This window comes from Podarcis melisellensis, assembly GCF_964234715.1.
Source record: "Podarcis melisellensis genome assembly, chromosome: 4".
Classification (NCBI taxonomy): Eukaryota; Metazoa; Chordata; class Lepidosauria; order Squamata; family Lacertidae; genus Podarcis; species Podarcis melisellensis.
This window is the reverse complement of record NC_138531.1, coordinates 40564577-40590766: the sequence shown is the minus strand read 5'-3', so window position 1 is coordinate 40590766 and position 26190 is coordinate 40564577. Positions and strand designations below refer to the sequence as shown.

The 26190-nt window shown below is 38.3% G+C and overlaps 1 protein-coding gene across 4 annotated transcripts in view; it reads right to left on the bottom strand.

The window, feature by feature from the left end:
• Positions 1-26190, bottom strand: part of CDKL5 (cyclin dependent kinase like 5) — a 66014-nt gene that overhangs the window by 11591 nt on the left and 28233 nt on the right. For 3 of the 4 annotated variants that reach the window (XM_081907539.1, XM_081907538.1, XM_081907541.1), the window contains exons 6-15: positions 24253-24373; positions 23750-23809; positions 20637-20727; positions 15561-15750; positions 12173-12253; positions 11237-11388; positions 9759-10785; positions 7115-7220; positions 3936-4059; positions 3191-3287 (exon numbers count right to left, since the gene is read on the bottom strand). In XM_081907539.1, the coding sequence (XP_081763665.1) occupies positions 3191-3287; positions 3936-4059; positions 7115-7220; positions 9759-10785; positions 11237-11388; positions 12173-12253; positions 15561-15750; positions 20637-20727; positions 23750-23809; positions 24253-24373 (2049 nt within the window). The remainder of the gene's footprint in view (positions 1-3190; positions 3288-3935; positions 4060-7114; positions 7221-9758; positions 10786-11236; positions 11389-12172; positions 12254-15560; positions 15751-20636; positions 20728-23749; positions 23810-24252; positions 24374-26190) is intronic. The other variant, XM_081907540.1, reaches the window with a different exon arrangement.

Below are 26190 nucleotides of genomic sequence, written 5' to 3'. Positions count from 1 at the left end.
GAACACTTTAATAAGTTAGCAATTTCTTATGCCAAATCTGCTGTTATATAATTGTGGCAAGATAAGATTAATTGCTCTGCTGAATAAAAAAATGTCTATGGAAGAAACACACCTGCCCACTTAACACATTTCAAGAATGTGTCTGTCAAGAATGCATGTATTTAATAAGTTCAGAATGAATTGATTTAACCAGGCTTTGGAATTTAGCATGTGAACTCTTAGCAGAATCATGATAGCTGATTTTGCATGTAGTAAGGTGCATAAAATGTTTATCAGTTTACTTACACAATGTAGGGTTTTATATCATTATTGTTTAAGATCATTATATCCAGATGCAGCAAGTGGTAAGAGAAATTAGAAAAGGGTTTACTTGCATGCAAAGTAGCAACTGACTCCTAGTATGCACTTAACTAAAGTTATAGCTAGTTTCATTTTATTAACTAAACTAATTATCAAACAATAAGAGAAAAACATCCTTCAATGAAAATGCATGTCCAAGGCTGCAATCCTAATTCCTAGGCTATAAACCTCACTGAACACAGTGAATTTAATTTGAAGTACATATGTATAGGAGTTGTGCTCTGCATATGCCTTGTAGCTGACATACGTATTTCAGAAGGAATTGTATGGGATAAATAAATTATCTGCAGGCTATGATAAACTTAGGTGCACTACACTGTTATGTGCCAATTCTTAATCACAGGCCAGCAGTTTCAAATAAAACTGCTCAGAAAAAATAGCTCTGCTACTTAGCATTCTGAAATCTTCTTTTCATAGCAGTAGGGAGGAATCCAAAGTGACTGCAATAGAGGTGATTGTTGTTGTTTTGTTATTCTTTTATTTTTTCTGCAAATATATATTCCATACTATAATTCCCCCTTCTCACAGTGTCCAACATGCTCTCTCCCTAATTTTGTACTCTCAGTTATCGTGTGAAGTAGGTAAGACTGGATATTTAACCTGAGTTCTCCCTAGTGCTATTCCAACATATTTTAACAACTAAGCCACTCTCTTTGCCTCTGTTTCAGAAAAACCCCCAGTGATAAATGTTCTTGTGGCAAAGCATTGTGCTAGCTTGAAATAGGCAAATAAAGCTAGCACAAAATATTTTCACCGCTGAATATGAAGCAGTTGCGGCAATTATGCTGACGTCCTATAGCTGTTGATTTACACCAGTTTCTACATACAGCTATGTGGTCCTTATTACTGTACAATGATTCATCACAATAATCGGGCACACTGATTTGTAGCTGGCTCCATAATGGCCAAAATTTTACAGATTGGCACACAAAAAGCCCCAGATCCTATGCACACCATATTGCTTATTTTCTCATTTCTGTGCCATGTGACAGCTTTGCACACTGATCTAGCCATGGTGAACAGAAGCTTTGATCTAAACTGCCTCACAGACCAATATCTTGGGTTGAGTCACAATGTCTTAGCAGATTATGATCCTTTACTGCAACAATAGGTAAAGTTTTGCCAATATCTAACTTTAGATATTTCCATTATGTTAGATGCATGCAACAGAAGCTAAATTCTCCTTTCAACTCATTTTTAGCCCACACCAGCAATTTCCAAGGAAACATTTCCCAGCTTTAATTTTGTCTAACTGCACTACATTATGGGTTTGTATCCATGCAATAATACTTGCTCACAAGAACAAAGATGGGTTGGCAGAAAATGGGGGAAATGGGCATGAGACTGCAGAGTTTAACGAAAAGGGGTTAAATGTGAGAATGCAGATATCACAAGACCAGATAATGCTCATTCACATGAGTGTGACTTGTAGCATGCTCACCCAAAACATGGCAATTATGAAGCCATATTAAACATGTTATCCATTTTATCCAGACTTAAATTGGTATACAGTAACAGTTAGAAAAAAGAAATCCAATGGAATTTCAACCAAACTATGTTCAAAGTTGTGTTTCCAAATGAGAATTCAGCATGCTAAATACAATAATCATTTCAGATATCACCTATATTGCTGCAGGTGTTACAGTACTGTAAACATTAATGCCACTTATTTCTATGTAAATACCATTTACCAGAGAATATGAATTCTAACCATATGCTTTCACTGCACTCATTATTTGATATTAAAACAGCATATGCATGCATGCAGACGCACCCATTCTCATACAATAATATGCTTTTTAATTAGTTAATTCCTAATACATTACCCTGTAAAATTTATGCAATAAATTATTTTCTGTGTCTAGCCTGCCTCATTCCAATTCTAGTTTAGCTATTTTATTGCCCAACTGTTTGCATAAATGCCTTTCTTTGTAAATTGATTGGAGATCTCTAAAAATCAGACGCATACAATGCTAAATACAACATTTTTAAAAATGCAGAAATCCCCCTTTTAAGCTACCTTCATTATATCTGCTGAAAGAATTTATTGTTTGAACAATACTGCACTAACTGTTATTTACTGTTTTTTATCAAATGCATTTTAATCTGTTCAGCATGTCATCATGATCTGGGATGCTACTATGGTGTATTGATAATGAATGAGATTGAAGGTTATGCATGTGGGTATGATAAGACCAGTAATTCCCCTCCTCCCCACACCAACCAGCCAGAACAGAGAGCATATTTAGAAGCATCTCCCAAGCTATGAAACTGGTTATTCAGAGCGAGCGCAAGCCCATCCAGAACACTTTGTACTTCTCCTCATGGATCAGTTTGTCTATTGAACAGCAGTACTTCTGCCTTGTCTGGATGAAGACTCAGCTTGTTAGCATTCTGTGTTTGGTCTTGCCATACTATAGACTTCAAAAGAAAATATTTCCACGGAAGTAATCCTTCAGATACTTTTGTTTTCAGATATGAATAATTATATAGCTGACAACTGTGAAACTAGTTTCCTGAGCCCAAGCGGGGGTGGCTTTAGGTATTTTTCTTGAATTACAGCACTCTACTTCCCTTGCCCACATAGTAAATTGCTTTTGATATTATGAGCTTCAAAAGCAACTTGTGACCATCTTGGAGTCAACTCTCTAAAGTGAGAAATTCTGCTGGTCAGCATAAACTCATTATGTATGACTAAGTAGCTCTACAGATTTCAGCCTAAAATGTTTATATGCAGATAAGCGTAAACATCTGAAAAGGAAAACTGATGCTTGATAAAACTATGACATAAAAACAAACTTTTTAAAAATAGGAAACTGAAATTACTTACCGACTGAGATTTCTTTTTCTTCTTCTTTATCGCCCTGAAAAACCCTTGCTTTTCTTTTTCCTTTAGTTGCTCAGAATGAGCATTTTCAGGACTTTTCCTTAACACAGAGGGGAAAAACAAACAAATAGAAAGCCAACTTTAGCAAAAAAATTTTTACATTGGATTATCTTATGGAGTCATCATTTTCACAGGAATGGGTATGAAGAATCTCCTCAGGCCTCAAATGTCCTAAAACATATAGGGCTGCACCTGAATTCTGATCTAGATTTTCATGATAGAAAATCAGCAGTGCAAAAAGGAAAGCAAATTTTGGGGGCCAGAGGTGAGAAGTAAGACTTACCCAAACCCACAATGAGTTCTGGCAGGTGTTCCAAGTGCATTTGTTAAGGAACTCTAGGGACATGTACAGGCTGACGACATTAGCTCAGACCACTGTCCAGGGGTTTTGTGTAATCTACATGTGCTACCAATAATTTTTTTGTGTTGACTGATTATATCAACAGTACTTTGCCTAGAGGTCTAATACATTCAGAAAAACACTTGAACTTTTCACTTAAAAGATTTAAACCTTAAGTTTTGGAAATTAAATAATTCACCATGAGTCTGACTTCAAACATGTTAAGAATATAGGAATACCAATGAAATGTGCAGCAATAAAAGGTTCAAGAAAATAGAAATTGTTAAGTGAACACCCTTTCCATCACCTGTTCTGTTTTTAAAACATTCCTTAAACACACCAACTTACCAGGGATCAAAAGCAGTTTGTCTCTTTGAGTGGCTTGTTACACTACTGCTTTCTGCTGGTAGCGAAGGTATTCTGTTTGAGGCACTATTATCTAGGAATGTTCCCTCTGGGCGTGGAGATGGGACTGTAATTGGGGAAAAAATTAAAAATACAAAGCTGCCATATATCCATTGTCATCTGAATCTCACTAGCTTTTGTCTCTATTTACCATGCTAATTGTTTACGAAGCATAACAGCCTATCAGCATTGAGAAATGAATGAAAAGACACTAGGTTTTAGCACGTGGAAAACATAACCAGCTTATCCAATTTGCTCCTGCAAGTTGGATAGCAAATTGGGAGATAGCAGCCTCAAAGTAGTCGAAACCTCTTTAGGAAATACGGCTGAAAACTTTCAAGAGAAGTTTACTTCTGAAAGAAGCATCTCAGCTATGAAACAAAACTAGTAACAAATACGAAGGGCTTAATAACAATAACTGTATAAGCATGCATAAGCAACATAGATTGCATTTAAATGAGTATGAACAAAACATAGAACTAATATAGCAGCACGTAAATGCCCTTTATGGATTTGTGTATTTTTACAACCCTGAAGCTACATTTTTAAAAGTTGGTGATATTTATTCCTTTAACTTTAACAAATGAATACAATTCAAGCAAAACAACAATGCAAGAGACAATGAGAAACTTACAAAGAGGACAGGGAGGACACATCAGTAGAGAGAAGAGAAAGAAGAAAAGAGGGTAGGAAACAAAAGACAAAAAGAGTTGAAAGGTAGGTAAATAAAAAACTAATGGAAGTACTTGAGCTTTAGTCCTGAAACAAATCCATACTTCTGCCAAATAAAATTTGTATGCGACTTTTCTTCCATAAAGTAAGTTTGTCCTTACGCATTGACCTCCCTCTGCCCACTGCTCAACAAAAAAGAATGGAGGGATTTCAAGTGTATTAAGTATCAACCTCTTTGCCACCAAAGAATCTCACTGAACCAATAAAATGTGACTTTGTAGAAAGTGCACATAAAGATGGAGCAAAACCGAAAGAAAAAGGATAAAGAAAATTACTACTACATTTCACTTCATGTAGGAATGCTCCAGCACATATGCACCAAGCTCGCATTTGAGCAGACAGGTTAGGAGGCCAATGTGAACGGGCAGAATTTTCTGTTGAATCAACAAGATCTGAGGCGGCTGACTGAATTCAGAATCACCTTCTACTGTAGAGCATAGGTTCTTACATGGGCAACTGACAGCAATTTATCTGTAATAACGTTAAGCACCAACAGTTGGACAAAGTATTCTATTCAAATACTCAGCATAATACAAGAGAGAATGTGGTTCCAAAGGACTACAGGCTTCTAGACTAAATTTGAAGGCACTGTAAATCTTTTTGGGTCACTTTTGTGAGAAACATAACTAATAAATTATTATGTTGATGACATTATTATTTTGCCACAAAAAGCAAACTAAACTTCTCAAGTTGAAGAAATTAAAATCATTTTCTCCAATATCCCAATAATTTAGTAGATTCATTTGTCTAACCAGTCCCTTAATAACAGTATTTTAACTCTAATAAGAATCTTCAATTCCTGGATGATTATTAATGTGTGTCCATGCTGTGTGTGATTGTTGGCAATTTAGAAAAGTTAAGATGGACATGCCTGTAATTTCCAGGCCTATATTACTTAGGCACTTCAGTCTTGATATTCAACATTTAATATCACTCTTAGAAAGTATTACAATACTGACACAGGATAGGGAGAACAAAGCCCCTCAGTATCAAAGGGTAGCAACAGTTTTTGAAAAAAGTCATTGTGTTCCTCCAAGCTAGCCTGCTTCTATAAACCATAACTAAGATTAACTGCATAATGGGTAAACTGTGGTTAACTTAAAATGGAAGTGAAACCTTCCAGTCTCCTCCTTGCAGCCACACTGGAGAAGAAACAGCATGCATGTGTTAGGCTTACATAGGCTCCTTTCTGTAATTATAAACCAAAATTTATGGTTTTGGACAAATACTACCTATGAGTTTGAATGATCAAATTATTTATATCCAAACATAACCTGTCAGAGCTGCTCATATGTCTATATTTAGAGTAATTTTAAAAAATCTGGATAAGCTGAAGTCGTACAATATCTTGACCTACCAATGATGCATATATAAGAGAGAGAGAAAAAGGAGAGATAGGGTGCAACCCTTGTATCCAATAACAAATGAACAGGACCCAAATATATTCAATAGATTACAAGCAGGCGTAAACTAAATACTGAGATGGAAAACCAAAGAGAATTCAGAGGACTACTTTAAATTTAAGCTTAAAGCCATTTCATTTCATAAATACTGCATACATATACATATATCCCATTAGTAAAATATTTCAAATTTAAGTATATATTTGGAAGGAATAGAAAGTTTGGTATTTTAAAATACCACTAATTTCAATGGGACAGGCTGACCTTTCCCTCTAAAGACAATGGGATTTCAGCATTCAAAAATGTGGATGAATCACACCAATTATTTCTTGTAGCTGCAGTCATGTCTGAAAAGAAGTTCATCTGTCCAGAGCCTAGACTAAGGCCCAATTCATAGGAGCTGTTGTAATCATACATACTCTTCCCTCCTTCACACATGAAAGTAGAAGTTAGCAGTTTCCTTTTCTAATTTGCTGCAAGCCACAGTTTTCAATTTTATCTAAATATGAAAAACTGCGCATAACGGCAAACCAAGATATGTTGGTATTTCTGAATGTCGCCAGTAAGTTAATACAAAAAACCTCTGCTGTATTATTTCTAAGCTACACTCTCAAAAAGATGCAACACAAAAAGCTATAACCAAGGCTGCAGTCCTATGCACATGTTATGAGTATGCATGCTGAACACAATAGTACTTACTTCTGAGTAAGCACACTTAGGTTCGGTCTGTAAGACTACTTAACTGAACACAAGTCTAAAGGTGCAGCCAAACCCCACAAGTAGAAGCAAAAGTTGTAGAAGAAGGGAAGGAACCTCTACTAAAACAAAAGGATTTTCATCTTTAAGTCTTGCCTAGCTTTCCAAGGACAGAAGGCTCCTCCCACCTGTCCCGGGGAAAGAGTGAAATCAGTTCTCAAGTTAAATAGGTAGTATCTTTTATCTGAACAATGGAAGAAATATTGATCAAATTCCATGAGATAAAAATACCTCTGTAAAAGCTACCAACTCTCCTAGGTACAGGATCATTATACAGAAGTCTATTTTCTTTTGTGGATGCTCCATCATCTGTGTGCTGATCATGATATGCTCCACCCTAAATAAAAGAACAATCAATTTGTTAAGCCAAAGAGCTCTGTTCTCCATTGGTATGTAACAGGACAAGAAGGAATCTGCCCATAACCTCACTCTACATTTAGGAGTATTTGTTAAAATGAAACTTGCCTCCAGACAATAAACGAAAGGATTATGTTAAATGATATTTGTTCCAAAGCCGTATGTTAAGAACTGTAAAGTGACTAGATTTTATTTTTTCATGAATTAAAAAGGGCACAGCACCCATCCTAGAACTCTTGCAACTGAAATCAAATCTGGACAGTCCGGTGACCAACAATGAAAGAAAAACACAATTACTTATTACTAAATCCACCCCATCCTGGAGGCTCAGTAACAGAGGAATACCGTATCTAAAATATGCCCCCATATTGTCTTAAAAACAGCCTGAACTAGAACAAATATTAACACCTCCACAAATAAGTGGGAGAAAAGGCTGGTTAAAAGTTGAAAAATAGATGATGACAATGACAACAACTGCCATACAGTTTGCTACAGTGACCATTATACTGTATATTCTCTACAGGCAACAACCGTTCTGTACAGGGGCTCTGTTCCTGGTCCCTGGGCACATCAGCGGAGCAAGTGTAAGCCCGTTCCACCCTCTTTTCCAGCCATTTCGGGGGTCAATGTGATGCCCGCGTGCACAGTCAATTAGACGTGCCTAAAACAGTTGTTGCCTTTATTCACAACAATGCCTGTTTATAGTTCTAGTATTATTTATGGGAACATCTGAATACTGAAGCCAATTCACATTTACTGTCTGTGTTTACCAGTTAAAAGTGCAATTGCATAGAACTGTACATATTTTGAAAAACTACTCAAAATTCCAGGAATCTGATACTGTTTGCACTCCTAACCCACAGTTTCTACCCACTGAAGTAGATGTGTTTCTTAAACATACAAAGACTGCTCTAATTAACCAAGTTGAAGGATCTTAAGTCAATACAGCACCCCTCTGAATGGTTTGTAGTTGCAACCTGTGCCGTTTTGCCTAGAAATGTGTCCTGAAAACCGCAGCACATAAAAGCTGACACAATTAGTGTGCCCTATGTAAATCAGACACCTTCGAAGTCTCCCCCCCCCACTCAAAAACTATCACAAGGTACATGGCTAAAGCAAATGGTATTACCCAGGCATAGGCAAACTCGGCCCTCCAGATGTTTTGGGACTACAACTCCCATCATCCCTGACCACTGGTCCTGTTAGGTAGGGATGATGGGAGTTGTAGTCCCAAAACATCTGGAGGGCCGAGTTTGGCTATGCCTGCTTACTGCATAAAATTACAGATTTAAGATTTTATTTTTGGAGTGTTTCCTCTAGCTAGACCAATTTTTCCAAAACATTAGAAAACCCCCCACTGCTCCCATCATCTAGATTCCTTTGCTTCACCTTACTTCCTGTTTTCTCCTCTTCCTGCTACCTCTCCAGCATATTGCAACTCCGAGACCAATGACTATGTAAGAGCATCCCTGCTAGATAATACCAAGGTATCAGCTAGTGATCCTGTTTCCAAGTGCTCTTCCCTGCTGTTTGTCTCTCATTTTTAAAAACCTGTGGAAGTTCTATCCTTTCTTTAAGTACAAGTGCCAATGGCAGGAGTGAGGAACAGAACCTGGCCAGTAAGTAGAATCCTCAGCTCCCCTACCCCATTGGCCACTTTGACCTGTCAGTCGCCTGATGTCACCATGACATCAAGTGACTAAACTTCAAAGGAAAGAATCAAGGGCACACCCAATTATTTCATTTCTTCCTTTGCAGGCACAGCTTGGAAGATCTTTTGCATCCCTGGCTTGAATTCAAGTGGAGCTCTTCCCAGTCAGTTTGTATACGGCAAAAAAAATTAAAGGCTGCTGAAATGCAAGCCTTGCTTGCAGATGTACAATGAGTGCACTAACTTTCCCAAATGTTCCTTTGGAGTTATGGCCACACCTGAAAAACAACCTTGTAGGCCAAATTAGGACCCTTGTTGGGCCACAGTTTCCCCATGCCTGACATATGGCAAAGTTTTCATGGGCTGTTTTAACCCATGCTAGGCGTAGCCTAGTTGTTTGCTCTTCGAAGGAAAGGTGAAGAAATACCCATAATTTCTTTGAATTTCTCATATCTAAAATCTGCCTGTACTTATCCCAAGCTCGATTACTGTTCCAAACTATTCTTTAAAAAATGTATTCAAAAATCTGGGTAAAACTATTATCAACACAAAGTAATAGCCTTATGACACATGCAACATTCAGGATTGTGAAGGCTACGGAGAACAATGCACATCACCTTGAGCTCCTTGGAAGAAGGCTGGGGTATAAATGTAATAAATAATTTCAAGCATTTATGTTCACACAACAGGTTCCACCTATTTTTATAATAAAGTAAAAAGTTCTAAATGGATATCAAAGTGGGCGCTCCCAGGGTGGGGTAAAAGTAATTCCTACATTTAACAATTTAGTTATATTATATGCTCACTCATGACAGACATACAAAATGGGGAAGAGGAGTCTCTCCAACAGCCAAAATTCAAACTAACCCTACTGGTATCTTCTGTACAGTCTTCACGGGAGGAGCCAACAGATCTTGTGAGTGACTTATGCTGCACCTGTGGAGATAATAGTTGCAGGCTGTTTGCTCTGGCTGCCATCCCTTGCCCTACGTTTAAGCCACCCTCTGAGCCCTTGGTCCTCACTCTGTCCCGGCTCACATACATAGAATGTCTATGAGGGCGCTGCTGTGAAGAAAAGGGACTTGTATAACCTAAACCGTAAGAAAAAGATTCATGGGGAGCAGATAAAGAGTGTGAATGGCTTCCATCCATGTGATCTGGCAATTTCAGCTCCTCCATAGTTTTGGAATGTCTTGTAGATGGTCTTCGCGATTCAAGCGTACCGTCACTTCTGTTATTTCTTGCAGAAGGACTCAGCAAAGTCCTGTTGTCGGCATGGCGTGGAGGTGTTGGTGTGGTAGGAGAGTTCAAGTCCAAGCAGCTGGATGGAAAATACCGACTGTTGTTTGGTTCTGCAACTTGAACCCTGGCCTCGGAAAGATTACCCACAGATTTGGAATCTGTCAGAGCCCCATGACTTTTTGACTTTGTTCGATATGAGGGACTCTTTGAAGACTGAGGAATAGTATCAATGTAACTGTGACGGCTATGCCTTTCGCCTGGTTGCAGCGTGCCAGTTTTGCTCTGAGAACTCTCCATAAATGAGTGGCGGTTGTGCTGAGATCTGGAATTTGACTTCAAGTATTTTGTACCTGGACCATCAGATGCTTTGGGATCCGAATTAAAATCAAACTCAGTTTTTGATTTTGCTTCTTTTGGACTGAGGAGGTGTGGGATGTTGTTATTAGCTAAATCCTTGCTTCCAGATCCAGGAGCGTTAGTTGGCTTTTTTGAAAGCATTGGGCTATGTGAAGCAACAGGCATATTTCCATTTAGAAAGCTTTCATTTGATGGAAGAACTTCTTCTCTCTGCAATCCAACTCCTATATTCTGTATATCTTTGCTGTTTGATCTGTGATGAGACTGTACAGCAGTACTTTTGCTAGCTTGAGTTCTATATTATAAAACACAGAGAAAACACATGTTAATTTCTACCTTTAAACACCAGTTGCTTCAGTAAACTTGGTGTTTAAGATTTGCTTACATACAGCATGGACTGGAGGCTGTTGGCACTGAGATGGCTAACTTGTTTGTTCCAAGTGCCTAGTAAGTTAGAACAATTAAAGGAGAACCCACAAGATCAAGTTTTTAAAAGTAAAAGATGCACAGAATCAAAATGAACACAGAAGCAATGAAGAGTACTTTGTTCACTCCTGATATGATTCAGGTATAGGAGGCTCAAAAACACAAATGGAACAGCAACTGTCATCAACACAGACGGTATTCTTAACATGAGTCACTGTGCCCAGTTAACAGGCAACAGTTTCCATTAAGTCCAGCGGACATGTGAATTGCTAGGGCATCAATATCCCAATATCCCAGTGGCAGAGATGGTTTGCACTTACCTGTTGGATAAGGTGTTACTATCTCCATGGTAAGGTTTTCTTTTAGTTGACCGTGAAGGTGAACGATCCAAGAGCCTCTGAGTTTGAAATGCTGGGTGGTTCAGACACTGCTCTGTTAAGTATCTGTCAGCTGGATCCAGTTTCAGTAAGTTCTTTTGAACAGAAATTCGGGTTTAAGTAATAAAGCTGAATTGTATACCATTTGGAAGCAAAAAGTATTTGGCCAATTAATATTTAAACACTGCAATTTCTAAGAAATATTTTGTGCAACTGAAAACTATTTTAAACTATTTGCCTATTTTTCCTCTATCTTAAAACACTGACTCTAAGTACTATACGTATTGTGAAAAACTCATGCCACAAACTCACACTACAAACTGATGTAGATGTATTCAGCACGAAGAACCCTGGGGCCCACTAGCCACTGGAGCCTATAACATTTGGGCCTAATAACAAGCAACCAGGTTGCTGCAGAAGGTAGGAAATAGATTTTATTTTCTATTTGGCTCCTAAAAAACTTAAGTTTCACAAAACCATTTTGTTCCTCTGGTTATTCATTTATTTTAATAAGCTGGAGAAGGCACTTACTGAAATAAACACCATTATCTCTATTGCTAACGTGTTAACACATTATTTATATTAATGTGGACTAAATTCAGTTTTTTGTATCACCTGAAAAGAGGTCTACATTGTGGTAAACAGTAGAATTACACTGCTTTCACAGACAAAAATAATAAATGAAAAATACAATTTTCTATTTTTAAAAAACAGAGTAATACTCAGCAAAAGGCATAATTCCCCTGAAGTATCCCTGGTATCGTTTCAAATATTTGAAGCTGATTTGAAAAAGAAATCAGCATCACACAGATTTACTACTAACATCAGAACAGCAGTGGAACATAGAAACAATAATACATAGAATAACAATATTCCTACCTTCATAAGGTCAAGTAAAACACCACTTAAGATTCCTAAATATCTCCTTTCCAAAGACTGTGGATGGTTAACTGCAGGAAACTGTATAAAAATAATTTCCATACATTAGGAAGGCACATTTATAAAGGTCATCAAAACACTGTTTGTGGTATATGCTGCCTAAAACACCTGGGACAACATACAATAGCATAGATAGCTTAAATACAGATTGGCCTCTTGAAATAATCACACACATTAGAAAAACACAAAGATAATCACCTTATTAAGGTCATACTAAATGCACTCTATGTTTTGAAAAAGATTAATAGCATTTGTGCAGTCAGGGAGGAATAGAAAAGGGAAAGATGGGTTAATGCCCCTATTTTTCCCAATTAAAATTCTCCCAAAACTGCAAAAGTGTGAAAAGATATACAGGTACCATAAGACTGCCTCCACGCTCCCACCCCCAAGCAACCGCTACAGGTTCCATCCAAGCTGCAATCAACATAAGCAATATTGAGAAATGCAGGCCATGAACTCCCATGCCATGCCTTGGTGCCCTCCTAAAATACAGATTTCCAAAGACGTAATTATGAGAGACTGGTAATTATTAAAGAAAGGTCTAAACTAATGAAATTAGAATTAGTTTCAAAATATCCTTTATCTACAGATGTGTTTAATTAAACATGAATAACTGAAATACAGATGTGAAAAGGAAACTTCCACATATATGCCAAGGGACGGATGATGTTTTTCAGTTCAAGCATAGCATAGTTGAATAGTCATGTCCACTTGCCGTTAGAACTAAGCGCGAAAGAGCTTGCTATACTTCCTTGCCAGCAATTTGACAGCACTTCAGATGGTGTAGGAAGGCTAATGGCACCATCACATCACACAGTGAACTGAAAAGGGGTTCTGTGTAACACTCTTGTGCTGCAGAGGCACTGCGGCAGTTCTAGGGCAGTGGAATTTAGCACCAGATCCTCCGGCCATGCTTTAAAGCTTCTGCAAAATGTAGCGTTCAGCTCTTGAAAAATCACACGGTAGCTACGTCGTCAACCACAAAATGCTATAAAATGCAGTTTGGACATAGGTAAAATATTCCACTAAAGGTTGTAAAGCTTCAGGGCACTATTTGCAGTTTTTTGTTTGTCAAGAATTGAACAAAGACAATATGTCAATGATAAGCTTGCACGTGTACATTGCTTTCTATATAATATTTTTGTAAGAAAAAAGTCATCATGCTGCAAGTTTGTGTGGCCACCACTAGGCGGCCAAGCGAATTGCAGCATGGCAACAGTGGGAAGTGCAAGTGAGCATGCCAGCAGAGTAGGCAAGTAAGTGGGCCAACTGAAAGTTCAAGCAGGCATTGTTATCGCTGTCATTGCCACTTGTGTGCCCGCTCACTAAAAGGCATGCACAAGAGGGCAAAGGAAGTCCGGGGTCTAAGTGAACAGGTGGCCCAGCTGAGCAAGTGATCCAGAGTAGGTGGTCCAGAAGAGCGAGTGAGCAGAAAGCTTAAGAAGGCTTTCATTTGCTCCTTGTAGTTGTCACAGCCGCCGCCGCCAAGGAGAGTCTTTCTCCCCTTCGACCATCGCTACCAGATGGAAGTGTGCAATATTAAATATATGCTTCCTTCTGTTGGTGGTGGCTTGAGGTGAAACACCTTCTCCTGTTTGTTTGTTTGTTTGTTTGCCTCTCCTCTGTAAGAAGTGGCAGAAGTGGGATCTTGGGACTGGAGTGAGATGTGAGGGGATTCAGAGGGGGGAGCTCTTAGGGGATGGACACTGGCAGCAAGGTGGTGGTGTAGAAGGTAGGCAGGGTGGGGGAGTAGGTGGGGCAGCGGGTAGGTGGGAGTAGAAATTTAAAGGGGATGTGGGGCGTTGGTTGGGGGTGCTGAAGGAGCAGTGAGGGGATGGGGGTTTAGGTGAGGGGTGGGGAGTAAGGCAGGGGTAGGGAGCAATGAAAGCGGGTGGGGGGGCAGCTCCTAGCAGATATTATATTTGGTTCTGTTTACAAACTGCTAATTTTCTTGCTCTGGAAGATGTCTTGCATATGCAATATCCTTTGGCAAACTACTAGATCCAAAAGTAGGTCATATAAATAGTTTGAGAGCTTAATAGTGAGAGTTCTTCCCAAGTATAGCTTTAATTACATAACTTTTCAGCACTAGCATACAACATTCCAGACTGCTTGTCTCCCTTGATTAATAATGTTAAAAACTGAAGGAGAGCTGTTGTAAGAAGACATACTAGAAAGGGAGTCATCATATATCTCAAATAGCAGGGTTTCGCAAAACTTCAAAGGGTGAAGAGCTTGATCTCTTACTGCACTCTTCATTTAAATTACAGGAACTACTGCAACTTAGTATCTACTTAATTGCAATTAATTTTGCAAGTTGCCTAACTAAGAGGGTGATGTTCAACATTAGTCATACTCAGAGCAGACCCAAGTTGCTATGCTACTGCAGATTATTTTAACGTTTTATATATGCAGTGAAGTCTTAGAATATCTTAAAAGATTTTCCCAACAGATGGGCTCTTCTGGCTGTCCAGATAAAATCTTTCTGAGGATGGAACTTTTTATTATATGGAAGATGGTAAAACAAGCTGCATCAAATATAAATTAATAATAATAACAATTTATTTTTTATATTCCGCACATCTGGCTGGGTTTCTACTCTGAGCGGCTCTCAACAGAGCACAATAAAATGTCAAACATTAAAAACTTCCCTAAACATCATAAATATAATGAGCTTTTTGTAAAAGAGTGATTGCCCCCAGCCAAAGATAAAACACTGCTTATACTGCCATCTCTTGTTATTAATCTCCAGAAAGAACCCTTGGTAAGTTGTCTTTTGCCAATGGCACCAGTCCTCTCCTGCTCAAAAGTTATGTTCTTTCTAATCTGGTTAACAGAGGCTAACAGGTTAAAATCTGTTTTGACTTGCTGTGTTGACACTTCTGGAAACTCTTACACAGTGTAGAACAAGCAATATTTATCCATTTTTTTTAAAAAAAAATGAAATAAATCTCATTTATTTATGTTAAATTAATTATTTTAAATGTGAAACATGCATACTTTATCTGTGAAATATACATATTTAATTCACTATATAGTATGGACTATATATCCTTCCAATCTGTAAATTTCAAATTTGCTGTGAACAGAATACTAGGAAATCTCTCTTCCCCCACCACCAACTAGACCTTGTGCATAGGGACCTATGTTAATGAATCATAATAACACACTTGTGTTAGTAGTGAAAAACAGAAATGGAAACACGTTTATAAATATCTACCTCATTACAAAAATATTTATTGAACAGGGCGATTATTTTGGTACACACATATTGTCCAAACAATTCACCAGCTGGAAACATGGATGAAAAACTTAATTTAAGCATTACCCGCAGCCCATGGAAACGGGGATTGCTGTAGAAAAGCTTCATTTGCTCTGCAGGGAGTGGTCCTAGCACCTTCTGAATTGTAAAAAGTTGGTCAATTTCACTTTCGCCAGGAAACAAGGGCTGTCCGTCACTAAGTTCCCCAAGAATACAGCCTACTGACCACATATCTACAGACTTGCCATATGGGGCTCTGAAAAGAAAACACATGGATGTTATTGCTACTTTGCACACTAATACACATATTAAATTTAACAAATCAATGTTTTAGGGTTTCCCTCTGTATTGTATCTAGGAAGAAATTCAGTATCAGGGGTCTCTCATCCTTTAAAGAAAAAAGCTCTCTGCTCACTCCCCCACCTTTCACTGCAATAGATGGCTTTTCCTTAGAGCACCAATAGTTAAGGTAATATATAGAGGAAAAATATAGTAATTGTACATGCTTCCATTGAAAAACTGGCTTTGAATTTGACAAAACCTGCCAGCCTTTTTATAGGAATTCACTCAAAAAAATCCCCCCCCCCCAAATCAGAATTACTAATGCTCTTGTTGATCTTACAGCTGAACTGAACAAAATGTCTTTGGTACACTGAACATGTAGGTCAGGATGTTAGTCACATCTATTCCATTAATTAAGCTAAAAGAACCCAATAATGATATTTTAAACAGCAATAAACTCTTCAAAAATGTATAAAAAAAAATTAAATCTAACATTTCCTTTTAAGAACCCTAGTTGATTAGACCAAAGACCCATCTCGCCCAGAATTCTGTTTCCACAGTGGCCAATCAGATCCCTTTGAGAAGCCTGCTAGCAGGACCAGAGTGCAACAGCACTCTCCCAACTTATGATTCCCAGCCATGAGTACAGTGGTACCTCCGGATGTGAATGCTGCTTCCGTGCATGCACGTGACGTCATTTTGAGTGTCTGCACATACACGAGCGGCGAAACCTGGAAGTAACACGTTCCATTACTTCCAGGATGCCGTGGAGCGCAACCCAAAAACGCTCAGCCTGAAGCGTATTCATCCCGAGATATGACTGTATTCAGAGGAATCAGGGCCAGGCCGGCAACGGCATTTTGGCACCTGAGGCTAACCACAAAATAGCACACGCACAACCCCCGCCAAAGAAGAAGGGGTGAGTGAAGATCTGCATCAGGAACACATCAGTAACAAGGGGAAAATAAATAGCTTCATTGGGAACAAGGCTGGGAGGAGACCAGCAGCGCTGCCTAGTCACCAAAATGCCTCTGTAGATGTGGCTTGGGGGTGCTGCTGCTAAGGAGGCAGCAGATCTGGCCTCCAAGAAGGGTGCCACAGCTGCTGTTACTACCGCAGAAGCAGTATCTTCATCGACAATGACTCTAAGGTCCATTTTTTAGCCAGTCTCCTTCAATTCAGACTTCATTAGCATATATGTGAGATTTGGTGTTTTTTGTTTCAATCCACAAACTCACACCAGATTGCATTTTTCATCTTATCTCCCATTCATTTATTTCCAATCTCCCAGTTTGGAGATATTCTTTTGGCGCTTCTCACAGTCTTTTCGTTTTAACTACCTCGAGCAATTTGGTATCGTCACCAAACTTCACAACCTCACAACGCACTCCTAATGAACAAGTTAAAAAGCACAGGTCCCAGAACTGATCCTTGTGGGACTCTACTTTCTACATTCATACACTGGGAGAACTGTCCATTTATTCCTACTCTATACTTCCAGTTTCTTAACCATAAGCAGCAACCTTAGCAGAAAGGTACTGCATCAAGCCTTACATATCCGGAAAGTAAGATAATGTTTTTAGGATAAAGTAAGATGGTGTTTTTAGGAGAATCAAGGTGGCTGAGGAAAGCCTTTCTGGTCTCTCCTTCCATTTTCTATGGGTAATAACTGCTTTTTTCTTAAAAAAAAAATAATGTTTAGGGGTACTCTCATTTTGATGCAAGAAAACCACCATTTTATAGTTCAAATTGGGAAAAATAAATACAGTAAATGAAAAAAATACAAAGATTCACAAAACGTTTAGGGGTATGCATACCCCTGTGTACCCCCAGAAAAAAGCACTGGGTAATAAAAACATAGTAACATCCTTACTGAATCAGGCCACTCGTCCATCTAGTTCAGCATTCTGTTCTCACAGTGGCCAACCAGATGCACAAGGGAAGCTTGCAAGCAAGACCAAAGCATAATGTACTCTCATGGGTACATTCCACGCAATAAAAACCTGAATGCCCAGAATGTCTTCCTAGCAAATATTGTTTAAATGATACAAAAGAGACTCATGTTTAAACTGAATATGCATGTGCATATGTTCAATTTACTGCTGCCAGAATTGCAAACAGTATGCAGATCTCATAAATGAGAAACAGCCAAGAGACAAAATACTTGAGTTTTATCTGAGCAAACTATGTGATTACCTGGCAGGAGCTTACATTAATAGGGTTGCTATATTTCAAAAGGTGAAAATCCGGTATACTGTATAACAATCCATGGCTAGTGTTTCCTCTGTGCTTGGAATGATTTTGTTTTAAGGCATGGCTGTCTGTAACTACTACTGCTACCTGTAACTATTTTACTTTCACATTATGTGTTTGAAATGTCAACAGTGTTCTTCCACTGCCCATGTTTATCTGACCTTGGTCGTCCCTCTGTCCTTCTAACCAACTACAAGTGACTGCTGCTTTCTACTTCAATGGGAAAAAACATTTAAAAATAACCACTCTCTTTCCCCTTGCAAAAAATAAATCCCAAATTTACATCAACAGCAACAGTTGATGGGTATGCCTCTTTCCCCTTATACTGCAGTACACTAGTCCCCTGCTGCTGAAAGCTTATTTTCAGTTGCTTTCTTCACATTTACCACACATATATATTGGCGTATAACGGCCAAATCAGGACTAGTCTTGGTTTCCTTTGCTCTCCCCACTAGAGTCTGCAAAGTGCATCAGAACATGCACCAAAGCCAAGAAGTTACTCCTGCTGATAGAAATGTTAAAATTGAAGCTACAGCAAGCAACTCCCGAGAACACCCCTTTAAGGATAATATCTGAACAGACGTTCTGTTCAAACAGCAGTGGAATAAGCTATCTCTTATTATTAAGTTTGTATTACTACCCAATAACAAAGGTTTTCAATAATACTGTGAACTCACAAAACAAATACTGTACAACAACTAAAATGCAACCATGAAAGCTACTTAAAAATAATTAAAATACAAATTATCTTAAGAATGAACAGGAATGTAAGAGAGAGGAAGCTCTTCATAGTCATGCTAGTAAAAGCTTTACAATTCTTGTAAGTCAAGGGAAATTATAGGTTATTACCATGGGAAAAAGTCATAAAATATTTGGTAGTATAATTAGCTATTTGTCAGGTTTCCCTGCTCTCTTTCAGGCTTATTAAAATGGCACTGTAGCATATAAGGAATTCAAAACTCTAATATTTTCAACACTCAGAACAAAATATATAAAACAGCTAAAGTGCAAAAAATGACCCATATTAATTATAATCATAACCACAAAGAGAGAAAGATGTGTGGGCTATACCCGGAGCATGTAAAATTATTTCTTTATCCATATTAAAATAAAGTCACACTTTCGAAGCACATAACTCAAGAAATAGTGAAATCTGAAGTATCTTAATATACACTGCAGCATACGTATATTATATGTGTCATTTAAATTGTATTCAAATGAATTTAAAATTTATTCAAGAGCTGCATTACCTTACCCAGAAATTTTAATGGGGAGGGGGGGGAGAATGGGATTTTCTGGGCCCCACTCATCATTCACTTCACAATTATTGCCCAGACCATTTTTTTCTTGAGCTGAACAGCCTTTAAGCAGAAACGCAGGCTGAAGTTAAATCCACCTTTCAATTTAATAGGTCTTTTTATGTGCAAATAAAAATGGGAACAATGGGATTGCAGGTATCAAAGGATGATTTCCTCCTCTGCTGTGGCCCTGAGGAAAATCCCCATTTGAAAGCTTAGAGGGGAAAACCCACACTGGCACCAATGCGGTATTTCTTCCCTGATGGAAATGGCAACTTCAGAGAAGAGATTTTCTCTTCTCTGTGCAGCAAGGCAGAAAGGGGTTAAATTTACCTTCCACAGCAGCAGCTAGCTGAATTGAGTTGAGGTCATTTTAATTTATTTTAGTATTTTAATTTTTGTATGTTTTAAAGTATGGCTGTGATTTTTTTTCTTGATTTTAGTGTTTTATGTTTTCGTAAACCATTTTGAGGTTTGTTTGTTTTTTACAATCAAAGCAGTGTATAAATTTTATGAAATAAATAAATAAAATGCAGAGAAACATTTAAAGTCAGATCTAGGATGGACGAAGACTTAAAGAAATGACAATAGGTAAGAGACAATAGAATATGGGGAGGGGCAGAACAATCCCCAGAGTTGAGCTACAATACTGCATATGGTGAACGACAGTCTCATAGTGACTCTCACAGCGCTGCCCAGAGTGAGAGAGGATAAGGCATGCAGGAGGTTCAGATGCTGGTAATTGGTACGTAATGTGGTAACATGTAAGGAAATAAGACACACAAACTGACCAGATGCTTGGAGAATGTGTATATAAAAGAAAAACCAAGAAAGTGACAGAAAAACTGACCCAGTTTTCTAATCTATAAATCAGAGGTATCAGAAGCTCAACCACAAGGAGGCCATATGAATATCTGCTAGGTAGGGCTCTTCAGACACACATTCCTGGGCTCTATGGAATGCTCAAATGAATGGGCTCCAAACAGATGCCAAAACATACAGTCTAGTTGCTGCAGAAGTTGACCATCTGTGGTCTAAAACATGTAAGGCTAACAGATTTCATTAGAATCCAATCCTATAAAAACATTTTTGCTTTTTTTTTTTTTTAGAACGATGAAATGACTAAATTAGGCTTCAATTTAGTGCTGATTATGAAACTAGCCAATGGAAATAAAGCAACAAATAATTAATAATTAAATAAATAATAATTAAATATGCTCCTTATTGAAGGTTAAAACTTTAGCAACCAAATGCTAGTTAGTGGATAAGATTTGCAAAATGGTACACTACCTACAGATAGATTACTTACCCAAGCAAGAGTTCAGGAGAACGGTACCACCTGGTGGCCACATATTCTGTGTAGTTAGCATTGCTCCCTTCTGATAAATTCCGTGCAAAGCCTGTATCAAGGTAATTTGAAAATGACTTGAATGTGAATATACATTTATTTTAGCATTTAATTTTAGCATTATAAGTTAAATGCTCTTTTTTTAAAAAAATTATGAGCTATTTGCATGTCATTTTTACTGCATTCCACATACCGTATTTTTCGTCCTATAGGGCGCACGGCCCATAGGACACACCTCTTTTTTGGGGGGGGGGAATGAATAAAAAAAATTCCCCCCCCCAGCCGCGGCTGCCGCCCCAAGATTGCGCACACCTGCCCGGGACCTCCCGCCGGGCGCGCAAGGCTTGCGGGCACCCGCCTGAAGCACGGAGCACCCTCCAGAGGGCTTCCCGTGCTTCGGGCTGCAGGCTGCTGCCCGCAAGCCTTGTGAGCCTGCGGGAACTCCCGCTGGGCTTGCAAGGCTTGCGGATAGCTTCCTGAAGCCTGGAGAGCGAGAGGGGTCGGTGCGCACCGATGCCTCTCGCTCTCCAGGCTTCAGTGAAAGCCTGCATTCGCCCCATAGGACACACACACATTTCCCCTTCATTTTTGGAGGGGAAAAAGTGCGTCCTATGGGGCGAAAAATACGGTAAAAGCAAATTTTTGTGCAACAGGATCTTCTCTTTCCAGTTAAGTCAAGTCCTGTAGGTTATTCCACGAATAGTAATGTAACATTAAGTGGCACAAAAACAGATCCACAGAGAAGGCATCTGTATGCTAACCCAGAAGCAGCATAAACAGAAATATAATTAGCAGTTCACGCCCCGCCTCCTTTCCAGGCCTTCTGTGGAAGGGGAGAGGCAGCAAACTGGGATTCAAGTATGCATCTCTTGCGTTCTGGAAGGTGTGGGGAAAGGAAGCTAAAGTCATTTGGCTTTCTTTCTTTCTTGTTGCTTCTATGGAATGTATGAAGTGGGTCATCCAGTTAAGTAGGAACACGAATGTTCGTTCTATCAGGATTCTACTGCTGGTAGCAAGTATATCACTATTGCCTAGGAAGGGAGCTGCTTCTCTTAAAAGCCGAACCTTCAGAATAGTGAGTTTTAGCCCTAATATGCTTCTGCTGTAGAAAATGGGCATTCTTACCATGAATTCTTGTTTATGGATGGGGCTAGAAGCCACTTCTCTGATAGGGATTTCCAACTGAACTATTTGATACTGATCCATTTGCAAACACATTTGATATTTCAGTAGTCTAAGTGAAACCCTGCATACTTCTACGTAACTGTCCAAATGAGTAAGCCTAATCTTGTGGGTGGGAAACAGTCTCAAAACAGAGCAGATGTACTAGAGCATGAAACACCATAGTATAATAGCCAAGTGCATCTGTCACAATTAGTCTATGCTTAGTACTCTTCTCTCACCATTTTTACTAGCAAGAAATCGCACCTGCACAATACATGTCTACGCAGCTACTGCACATTGTATAAGTACAAAGCACAGGACATTTAAGGCAAAGCAGACAAACACTTCTAAAAAGCACTTATGTGTTAGCTTTGGACTCTTTCTTAAATAATAGTAAGAAACTAAGTGGAAAAAGAAAATCTTTCCTACAGGCAAAAAAAAAAAAAATCTGTAAGGAATCTTTCAGAAAAGCCTATCTGTCATTTTTACTGTGAAACTGGTAAATTTCCAAAGAATTTAGGGCGGGGGGTGTTCCTGAATCATAGAATGAAAACCGCTTCTACAAAAGAAGCTAAGAAACACTGACTTACAACAGTCCTATACAAGTCTACTCTGAAGTAAGTCTCACTGTTATCAACTAAGCTTATTCTCAGGTACAAGATTACAGCCATAATGTTCTAAAAGCTCAAAAACACTGATGTATTTTGCTTTCAAATTCAATAATACTGAGTCTGATGATGAATAGAATACTGACGAGTATTTGGCTAAGAATACCACAATTATTGGCTATTGTAGCTGTCCAGGATTACTTATATGACAGAGCTCTCAAAATAGCAACCAAAATGTTTAGTGTCTGAGGCAACTCCCCTGTGAGGGAAAGTTACAACATTTGGGGTTTTTTAGTTTAGGAAAAGACAATTAAGGAAAGCATGGTAGAGGTATATAAGATCATGCGTGGTGGGTAAAGAACAGTTTCTCTTTCTCTCTCTCATAATACACTGGTACCTCTGGTTACAAACTTAATTCGTTCTGGAGGTCCGTTCTTAACCTGAAACAGTTCTTAACCTGAGGTACCACTTTAGCTAATGGGGTCCCCCGCTGCAGCTGCACTGTCGGCGCACGATTTCTGTTCTCATCCTGGGGCAAAGTTCTTAACCCGAGGTACTACTTCCAGGTTAGCAGAGTCCGTAATCCAAAGTGTTCGTAACCCGAGGTACCATTGTACTAAAAACACAGGAACAGATGGTGGGATTTTCAGGACAGAGAAAGGGAAGTACTTCTCTATACAGTGGGTAGTTTAAGTATGGAATTCAATTCCATAGGAGGCGGAGATGGCTCTCAAAGATAATTAGACCAATTCATGGAGACTAAAGCTGCCAATGGCTATTAGTCACAGAAGGTACCTACTACCTTCAAGATCATATACACTATGTCTCTGAATACTAGATAGAATGCCATACCTGTATCTTCACACACTTAGGCATTTCAGGGCAGCTCAAGTAATTCTCCTGTATCAGCACAACAAAATTAGGCCACAATCCTATATCTATTCAGAATTCCTTTAATTCAATGATGTCGAGTCCCAGTCAGGTGGAGCTACAATTGCTGCCATTCATGCCCCAACTTTTACTGTGGGGTGAATGCATGTGCGCTTATGAGTGTATACGCATCTGTTTTTGCACTGAAATGCTAACTGGCAAACCATTCAAGGAAATGGCCTATTACTAGCAAAAGAGAAAACATTTTTGTAGAAACCAATTATCCTACTAAACATGCTAAAAAGAAGTTTTTCAGATGAAGTAAAACAAAGACAAACATAGTTCAAATTACGAATTAAAAGTCATAATATACAGAACATAAAAACAAGACTTTTAAAATAAGAGTGTGCTTCAAAAAATGAAAATCCTTACCAAAGTCACACAATTTCAAAATATCATTGTGGCTTATTAAGAGATTCTCTGGCTTGATATCTGAAATATTAAATGCGTAGGAAAAATTAACATCATAGCATTTCACTTGTTCTGCATTATTGATTGATTTATTAGTTATTCTTCACACTATTTGAAATACAGAAAAATAAATGTTAACAAATTCTACTTTTGGGGTTGTATCAAATACTGCTGGCCTGCTCATGCAACAGACTTTGCAACAGACCTTCCTCCCCCGCCCTTCCCTGCAGTCCTTTATGCACTGGCAAAATCTGCTCTAGAGGGTTGGGAGACTCACTGTTACATATTTTGGGGCATACGGGGTGGGGGGGATACAGTCCCAGAAAATAAGGTGGGTCCTAAAAAAAATACACCTCAGTGTCCAAGGCCAGGGTAATGAGGTTCACAAGGTAAAGAGAGGCAAAAATATGCATTAGAAGAAAGCTAAGTTTGTTGACAAGTGTTCTTATTTCTGATATACTCACCTCTATGAACAATATCATTTTTATGACACCAATGAATTGCTTTTATTAGTTGATAAATATAGCTTTTTACTTTTTCAGGTGTAACTCCATTTGGCATTTCTTCTAGCAATTCAAGCATATTCTGTAAGTTAAAGCATAATTATATTAAAGGCTAAAAAAAGTTAATCTAGATTACTACCATAATTACAAAGTTTTTAAAAACTAATTATGCAACAACATCATAACTTATTAATATTACAGATATGTTAATCTAACTTCATTTCTTAGAAAAGTCTACACACACTCAATTTTTACAATAATCCAGAATATGGCAGTTAGTTAAGACTTCTTTTTCTGATACAAGAAGACAGAAATCGGTTCTGCTTTCACAAAACTTAACAAGAATACTTGCAATGGTGTTTAAGTTACTTGTAACTTAAAACAAAGACAAATAGTATAAAAGGATGAATTTACAGTACGGCAGAACAAAGCGGAAACTTCTCTAAAGCTAAAAATGCGTTAAAACATAATAAAGCATAATAAAAACCATTATCTAAAAAAGAAAACAAAATATAAGGTATAAGAATAAATAACCCAGAGCAGCAGAAAATCAGCATTAGACAATCACAAAAATAACCCAGAGGAGCAGAATTATTACAAAACTAAAAGATCAAACAAAAGAAAATAGTATTTACTGTACAATAGAATGTTGCCCTGCCTACAAAATGGAGAGCTTCCACTACTTAGGTGCTGCTACCGAAAAGTCCTATGCCACCACCGATAACATATCTGACAGTGGTAGGATATGAAGAAAGATACCTGCAAATTATGGGCAAGCAGATTTATAGGGCAGAGGGCAATCCTTAAGATATACTGGTACCAAGTCATACAGGACTTGAAGCAAATAATAACATAATACTTTGAATTACAGTGGTACTTCTGGTTATGAACTTAATTCATTCCGGAGGTCTGTTCTTAACCTGAAACTGTTCTTAACCTGAGGTACTACTATAGCTAATGGGCCACCCACTGCCAGGGCGCAATTTCTGTTCTCATCCTGAGAAACGGCTGTAAGTCAGGCATAGGCAAACTCAGCCATTCCAGATGTTTTTTAGGACTACAACTCCCATCATCCCTGACCACTGGTCCTGTTAGCTAGGGATGATGTGAGTTGTAGTCCCAAAGCATCTGGAGGGCCGAATTTGCCTATGCCTGGCTGTAAGTGCTTTTGCACAGCTTTCTATAGAGAGTACAGAGTTTTATTTTGTTCCATTGTTATGTCTGCTTAAACAGGTTTCTGAAAGCAATTGTGTAGATAATGGGTTTTTAGTTCCTCCTCTTGTTTATACTTGCTTCAAATTGCTGTGCATGGTTTTACTCTTGTTTTTAATTATTAAACTTCTTGGGGTAACTTTATAAATCGTATCCCACATCACAATTTGTTACCAGCTCTGGTTAACGGTAAAAACCATACACATGTTAAAGTTGTGTTCCCATGCATGCTTACTTTGAAGTAAGTACTATTACATTAATCATCCCTGGACTATTATTTGGTCCCCAGGATTAGACCCATGGTGTGATCAGGAGTGAGCCTTGGACTACACGCTCCTCCTGAAAGTAATGAGCGCAGGATAAAGTCAAACAGAAAGTGGTCCCTTTCTCTCTAGATTATTAATAATTAGTTAATAACCTATGAAGGATTTTGGATTTATTAGGTATTCACCATATAGTCAAATTATATTTTATATTACTAACTTGTGTTCTCCAGACTTTACTCAGAGGTTTCTAGTTTTCATTACTGAAAGGCTTACAAGATGTTGGAAGTGTCTGTCAATTAATATTTATTGTCTGTCATTGGTTACGTCAAATAGGTAAGATCAGTCTCCAACAGACAGTAAAAATACAGGGTGAGTCCTTTAAAAGAGGCTCCGTAGATACAGAGTACACATGTTCCACGGG